This window comes from Hemibagrus wyckioides, linkage group LG15, assembly GCF_019097595.1.
Source record: "Hemibagrus wyckioides isolate EC202008001 linkage group LG15, SWU_Hwy_1.0, whole genome shotgun sequence".
NCBI classification, from domain to species: domain Eukaryota; kingdom Metazoa; phylum Chordata; class Actinopteri; order Siluriformes; family Bagridae; genus Hemibagrus; species Hemibagrus wyckioides.
The window spans coordinates 19,460,001-19,467,500 of record NC_080724.1 but is presented as its reverse complement, the minus strand read 5'-3'; the positions used below and the strand labels follow the sequence as shown (position 1 = coordinate 19,467,500).

At 44.5% G+C, this 7,500-nt stretch overlaps 1 protein-coding gene across 1 annotated transcript in view; it reads left to right on the top strand.

The window, feature by feature from the left end:
* Positions 1 to 7,500, top strand: part of ankrd52a (ankyrin repeat domain 52a) — a 28,588-nt gene that overhangs the window by 18,919 nt on the left and 2,169 nt on the right. Inside the window, exons 13-28 of the mRNA XM_058410933.1 lie at positions 1 to 42; positions 119 to 259; positions 1,034 to 1,084; positions 2,040 to 2,151; positions 2,597 to 2,668; positions 2,836 to 3,037; positions 3,221 to 3,308; positions 3,637 to 3,754; positions 4,223 to 4,442; positions 4,571 to 4,658; positions 4,791 to 4,877; positions 5,703 to 5,848; positions 5,949 to 6,031; positions 6,129 to 6,211; positions 6,634 to 6,725; positions 6,933 to 7,500. The exon at positions 1 to 42 is cut by the window's left edge and continues 27 nt beyond it; the exon at positions 6,933 to 7,500 is cut by the window's right edge and continues 2,169 nt beyond it. Of these exons, the coding sequence (XP_058266916.1) occupies positions 1 to 42; positions 119 to 259; positions 1,034 to 1,084; positions 2,040 to 2,151; positions 2,597 to 2,668; positions 2,836 to 3,037; positions 3,221 to 3,308; positions 3,637 to 3,754; positions 4,223 to 4,442; positions 4,571 to 4,658; positions 4,791 to 4,877; positions 5,703 to 5,848; positions 5,949 to 6,031; positions 6,129 to 6,211; positions 6,634 to 6,725; positions 6,933 to 7,183 (1,876 nt within the window). The 3' untranslated portion in view covers positions 7,184 to 7,500. The remainder of the gene's footprint in view (positions 43 to 118; positions 260 to 1,033; positions 1,085 to 2,039; positions 2,152 to 2,596; positions 2,669 to 2,835; positions 3,038 to 3,220; positions 3,309 to 3,636; positions 3,755 to 4,222; positions 4,443 to 4,570; positions 4,659 to 4,790; positions 4,878 to 5,702; positions 5,849 to 5,948; positions 6,032 to 6,128; positions 6,212 to 6,633; positions 6,726 to 6,932) is intronic.

Here is a 7,500-nt window from a genome sequence, read left to right as displayed (position 1 = left end):
GAGCAGTGGCGCTGACATGAATAAGAAAGATAAGTTTGGGAGGTAAGTGCTAATTATTTAGATTTTGTTGTGTGACCTGTAAAAAGATCTTGTGTGTAATTGTGTGTTTTCTCTGCAGGACCCCTTTGCACTATGCGGCTGCTAACAGAAGGTATCAGTGTGTGGTGATTCTAGTGGGAGCAGGAGCCGAGGTCAATGAGCCTGACCGAACTGGCTGCACACCTTTACACTACTCAGCTGCTTCCACAGCTTTCTGCAGGTAACACACACACACACACACACACATGTATACATACACTTATATTGCCAAAGGTTTTGGGACATCTGCCTTTACATGCACATGAATGTAATATGGAGTTGTCCCGCCCTTTGCAGCTATAACAGCTTCAACTCTTCTGGGAAGGCTTTCCACAAGATTTAGGAGTGCGTTTATGGGAATTTCTGACCATTCCTCTAGAAGCGCATTTGTGAGGTCAGGCATTGATGTTTGATGAGAAGGTCTGGCTTGCAGTCTTCGCTCTAATTCATCCCAAAAGGTGTTCTATGGGGTTGAGGTCAGGACTCTGTGAAGTTCCTCCACATCAAACTCACTCATCCATGTCTTTATGGACCTTGCTTTGTGCACTGGTGTGCAGTCATGTTGGAACAGGAAGGGGTCATCCCCAAACTGTTCCCACAAAGTTGGGAGCATGAAATTGTCCAAAATGTCTTGGTATGAAGCTGAAGCATTAAGAGTTCCTTTCACTGGAACTAAGGGGCTCCAAATCAATGATTTGGAAGGGTGTCCCAAAACTTTTGGCTATATTGTGTGTGTATACATATATAAAATAACACTAAATATACTGAATCATGTAGAAGGTGTATTATGTATCTTTATGTACCTCTGTCTCTCTCTCTTTCCTCTTCTCTCCCTCTTCCTGCCACCCAATGTTTTTCTTTCTCTTTCTCTTCGACATTCTCACTCTTTCTCACTCTTCCTCTCTTTCTTCCCCATTGCTTTCTCTCTCTCTCTCTCTCTCTCTCTCTCTCTCAGGGTGGATAGAGGCCAGCAGAGTCCAGAGGATGGAGAGAAGGAATCATTCATGTATGGCTTTCCTGTCTACTCTTTTTAATGAAAGCTGTTATGTACATTTGAGCCTGAGATACTATTAAAAGCACGGTTTATTCTGTAAGTTAGTTTTATAAATCGCATTAAATAAGCCGTGAACAGTGTGAGAGGTTGTTGGTGACTAGCAGCAATTAAAATGAATTACAGATCTAAAGCATTGCTTGTAGTTTAGTGTATTAAAAACTTTTGTTTCATTGCTGTGTGACTAGGTGCTGTCTAGACCCTTAAAGATTTGACCTTGCATTGGAAAAAATGTGTCTAGCTCTTCACCTGCTTTAGTGCATAAAGTGTAGAAATGTTTGTCTATTTCAGTGGAAAAAGACTCTGTGGCTTATGCAACACTTCATATACACTGATCAGGCATAACATTATGAGCACTGAGAGGTGAAGTGAATAAGACTGATGATCTCCTCATCATGGCCCCTGTTAGTGGGTGGGATATATTAGGCAGCAAGTCAACATTTTGTCCTCAAAGTTGATGTTAGAAGCAGGAAAAATGGACAAGTGTAAGGATTTGAGCGAGTTTGATGAAGGGCCAAATTGTGATGTCTAGACCACTGGATCAGAGCATCTCCAAAACTGCAGCTCTTGTGGGGTGTTCCCGGTCTGCAGTGGTCAGTATCTATCAAAAGTGGTCCAAGGAAGGAACAGTGGTGAACCGGTGACAGGGTCATGGACGGGCAAAGGTCATTGATGCACGTGGGGAACGAAGGCTGGCCCGTGTGATCCGATCCAACAGACGAGCTACTGTTGCTCAAACTGCTGAAGAATTTAATGCTGGTTCTGATAGAAAGGGGTCAGAATACACAGTGCAGGACGGGTCAGGGCTGTTTCGGCAGCAAAATAGGGACCAACACAATATTGGGTAGATTTAGGTGTACAAAATGTTGCTGTGTTGTGTATAACCATGCTCTTGTGCCTGGGTGTTAAGGTGTGTGGAGTTCTTGCTGGATAACGGAGCAGACCCATGCCTGTGCAACTCTAAAGGATATAACGCTGTGCACTACGCAGCTGCTCACGGCAACAAGCAAAGCCTTGAGCTGGTGAGGACACCACACACACACACGGTTCTCACTGGTCAGTTTTATGTTTGAGTGCATTACTGAATGTGTTCTGTACATACACTATCCATAAACGCTGAGTAAAGATGCGTTGCAATTAGTTTTGGATTTGAGAGCCATGAGCGAGTTTTAATCCTTAACCTTAAGCCTTACAAAGATCCAGATAAGCACCGAACTTGAACGAGGCAATCTTACAAATGCTCTGTTTAATGCACTCACAGATCCACATCCACCCCTTGACTCTCCCTGAATGTAAACTAAAGCTCTAGACAGTTTAGTAAATGTGTATAACCAACTTATGTGACCAAGTAGAACTGTAATGTTTATATATGGATTATATTTGTCTCTGCAGGATTATTGATGTATAATTTTGCAGACCTGGTCTGTTTGGACATGGCTTTATTTTATTTTATTTTTTCCCCCCTAGCTTTTGGTGATGTCCTACAATATATCAGGAGATGCAGAAAGCACTGGACCTGTCAGTCCTTTACACTTAGCAGTATGTTTGTTTTTTTTCTTAACACCCTTTAATCAGTGTTTATTAATCGTGTTCTCAGCTACTTTTGTTATTCGCTGTAATTACAGTTCAGTTACAGTATGATTTGAGGTGCAATCCTTTTCCATGCTTTCTAAGAATCTTGCTTGTCTGTCCTTGTATCATGGAAGGCTGAGACCGGGCACTGGGAGTGTGTGAGCGTGTTGATCGAGTCGGGAGCGTGTGTGGACGTGTACGATTCGGCTGGACGCTCCGTGCTGTACGTGGCCTCTCAAAGAGGACACGCTCGCTGTGTGGAGCTGCTGCTCAGCCAGTCCGCATCCTGTCTGCTCACTGAGCACTGCAATAAGTGGAGTCCTCTCCATGTTGCAGGTAAACTCACTACATACGTTTTTCTAACATACTTTTCATGCATTTAAATTAAGGCAGAGGAGAGTAGGGCCATGTCATGAACTTGAAGGGTTGGTTGTGTGAACAGGCTGTAATTTAGATCTAGTTTTTTTGCCATGACTATTTTTAACTCGCAAAGATTGTGTGTGTGTTTGTGTGTGTCAGCTGCCAGCGGCCACACAGACTGTCTACAGATGCTGCTGTCCAGCGAAGAGGACACTGACCTTCCAAATGTCTTGGACACCGAAGGACAGTGAGTGAACTTCTCACAGTCTTTCTAGGGAGCTCTACAGCCATGTCCAAGTATACAGAATGTGGATAAGCCGCTCCTTTTTAGCATTTATGAGGCTGTTAGTGATGGCGAAAACACATCTGAAACCGATGATTGCCTCATGTTGCCTTGTGAGAGTAAGGGACCAGACTGTTAGTTGTATTGAGTTCTGGACCAAAACGTATACAATATTCCAAAGCATTTCATCAAAAACTCCTATACTTAACATTTGGATTCTTTTTTACTACTTGTTATACTAGGTATGTGTTACGTCATCAGTGAGATTGACTTCTCTTGCTGTCCTCTGCAGAACTCCTCTGATGCTGGCTGTACTGGGGGGCCACACTGACTGCGTCCTCTTGCTGCTGGAGCGAGGGGCGTGTCCTGATACGAGAGACCGGAAAGGAAGGACAGCACTTCATAGAGCGGTCAGTGTTACTCACACACACTGCAGTGTTCAAGCCTGGACACTTAGGCACACTTTCCTGTTTTTTTCTTTCCTACCCCAGTATGCATTTTTGCCTCATGGGTAGTATTTGAAAAATCTTGCACTAGGTGGCAGTACACTCCCAAAATACAACCTTAATGTGTCGTGTTTGTCTAACAGCCTGGGGAAACCCTTTCTATGCAGAGCTGACATTTCTTTCTCGCACATCACGACCACAGGTAGTGTTCTAGCACTTTCTAGAAAGTCTGGTGCAGGAGCATCTTGGGAGATTTCACAGCCAGTGTCTGATTAGGATGTCATTTTTGCTTTTGACATATAGCTATTCACCGTGTGTGTGTGAAGAGTGATGTGCAAGCGCATGCAGTGTCGTGTGAAGTACAACATGAACCAGCCTTTTCATCTTTTCTCCAGTTCTTCTAACCAGAGCGCTTTCCTTTCCTCCTTGTAGGCACTGCTCGGCTGGGAGGACTGCGTGACGGCGCTGCTGTCCCACAATGCCGCAGTCCTGACTAAAGACGTTCAGGGTTGCACCGCACTCCACCTGGCTGCTTCCCGCGGCCACGCTGAGATCCTGTCTAGAATGTCGTCTGCTGCCGACCACACCACCCCGCACCCTCTGATCACCGACTGCCACGGCTTCACCCCCACACACTGGGCAGCCTATCACGGTGAGGCTCTATCTCCGCCTCCTGAATTTTCTCGCACTTTCAGACGGTCTTGGCTGTTCGCGTGTAGTATTAGGAGTGTGAGGAATCTGTAAGTTGACCTATTCTTTAAAAATGTCTCGTGTCCGCAGGTCACGAAGACTGTTTGGAAGTTTTACTTGAAATTAAACCATGTAGTATCAAGGAGGGAAACCCCTTCACCCCACTGCACTGTGCTCTGTAAGTTCTCCACATTCGCTCATTTTAAACACTTTTAAAGTGCACTTTATATTCAGTGTGTGTTCTGTTATCATATGAGACGGATCAGGTCGCAGTTTGTCTTATGGTCCGTTTTTTTTTCTCTTATGTCAGAATTAATGGCCATAGTGGTTCTGCAGAAATCCTTTTGAACTCCAGTTTTGGCACGTCACTGATCCATGCCAGGGATGCAAAGGGAAGGTCTGTAAATGTGTCGTGATATAAATCTAACATAATAGCAAAGTTATCTTAATGGCTTTATTTGTAAAATGTTTTTATTTCACTGAAGAACAGACTCTTGTCAATCTGTGGCCTCTGTGTGTGGAAATTCAGCATAAAATATCATCATAATTCATTATCATACACTGACCAGGCATAACATTATGACCACCTGTCTAATATTGTGTTGGACCCGCTTTTGGACCTTTCTAACAGAACCAGCATTAACTTCTTCAGCAATTTGAACAACAGTAGCTCGTCTGTTGGATCGGATCACACGGGCCAGCCTTCGCTCCCCACGTGTATCGGTGAGCCTTGGCCACCCATGACCCTGTCGCCGGTTCACCACTGTTCTTTCCTTGGACCACTTTTGATAGATACTGACCACTGCAGACCGGGAACACCCCACAAGAGCTGCAGTTTTGGAGATGCTCTGATCCAGTGGTCTAGCCATCACAATTTGGTCCTTCATCAAACTCGCTCAAATCCTTACACTTGTCCATTTTTCTTGCTTCTAACATCAACTTTGAGGACAAAATGTTCACTTGCTGCCTAATATATCCCACCCACTAACAGGTGCCATGATGATGATCAGTGTTCTCGGCGCCTCTCAGTGGTCATAATGTTATGCTTCAGTGTATATTGTAACAATACAATATTGTGTATTATAGATGCATATATTTTTACTTTATTTAAAATGCTTTCAAATGTTCATAAGATTCCATATTACATGGAAAGTGTTTATGGAAATTTTTTAATTCAGCATCTCGCCTGATTTGTCTTCTGTGTAACACATGCTGTGTGCAGAACTCCACTCCACGCTGCCTCCGTAGCCGAGGACGTCTCTGGGCTGCTCCTGATTCTGCGGATGGGGGCCGACATCAATGCCGTGGACCACTCGGGACGCTCTGCCCTCATGGTGGCTGCCGACAAGGGCAAGAGCGGCGCCGTGGGTAAGAGCTGGGTGTCCCAACACGGCTGGATTCGTTTTTTAATTCATTCATTTCAATGTTGAAGCAGTTATAAATTAATTCATCTGTGTTTTGCGTCTAGCCTTGCTGCTGCATCGAGCCAAAGCGGATCTGTCTCTTCTGGATGTGAACAGAAACACTGCCCTGCATCTGGCCTGCAGCAAGGTACTATCCTCTCTCTCAGCTCTGTGTTGGAGAGAAGTCACTCTGGCTTCCTTTACCTTCTTCGTTAAACTGTGTCCTTTTTTTCTCTACCTTATAGGCTCATGAGATGTGCGCCATGCTGATCTTGAAAGAGATCCACAACCCGATTCTCATCAATGCAACCAACAGCATGCTTCAAATGTAAGTTACTCTATGTATTAAATGTTATGTCCTGTAGCTTTTTTGCTAACTAGCCAACAACAAAGCGGTGACATCACTCCAGGTTTGTCTTGAATGTGGCATTTTCCCCATTAGGATAATATGATGCGATACAATATCACAATGTATAGACATGAAAGATGCATTATTTGTGAGTAGTTGCAGGATTCTGTACATTTGACATGCCTATGCTCGCCGTAGCAGGTAAATGATTGGACCTTAGAATGAAGATTTTCTGCTTTAACCAGCTTTTTCATATTTCTGTAAATCTTGGCTAAATGCCTTTGACTTGATACACATTTCATTCAGTTTTGAGACTCTAATGCACTACCAAGATTGACATTTTTTTTCTTTAAATATTGCTTTGGTTTAATGTTTATCTCCTGACGCTTTCTGTCCTCTAGGCCTCTTCACATCGCAGCCAGGAATGGCCTGGCCACCGTGGTTCAGGCTTTGCTGAATCGTGGAGCCACAGTGCTGGCAGTCGATGAGGAGGGTATGCCACCTTTTGTCTTTGAACTCCTCATGATTTCTCTAGTCTCTTTAGATGTTTTTCTATGTTAATGAAATGAGCAAAATCAGCTGGTGTGAGTGTAGTTAGCAGTTATTAATCTATGAAAATCGCATATGCTGTAAGTGTTAGTCCTTTCAGATATTTAGCCTACAGCTATGTATGGATATTGATGTGTGTGGTATTTTTCAGGTCACACCCCCGCCCTGGCATGCGCTCCTAACAAAGCCGTGGCCGATTGCCTCGCTCTCATCCTCTCGACCATGAAGCCTTCGTCCTCCAGCGCCCCTTCGTCCTCCCCCTCCTCCCCCAGGCTGAACCTGCTCAAGCATTGTGGCATCACCGCCGCTTGCCCTCCTTTGCCCAACGGAGGCCTTCGCCACACCTACGGCAAAGATCGGCACGGTGCCGCCTTCGGATTGGACGGCTGTCTGACCGAGTGAGCCGTTCCGCATCCTAGAGCCCTTACGACATACAGCACACACACAATAACACGTCTGTGTGTATGGATGCTCAGTTTGGTCTTCTCTCTCTCTCTCTCTCTCTCTCTGTATGTCTGTGTCTCTCTCTCTCTCTCTCTCTCTCTCTCTCTCTCTCTCTTACTTTCTTAGACACCTAGTCAAAAAGGATATGCAATTACAGCCACTTAACCCTCCTGCCCCCATCACTGCTTTTCTTTAATTGCTATTAGAGAATGACCAGGAACGAACGTGTTTATTTATTTAATTACTCACTAGTTCTTGTGTGGAGAAAGTCGAAA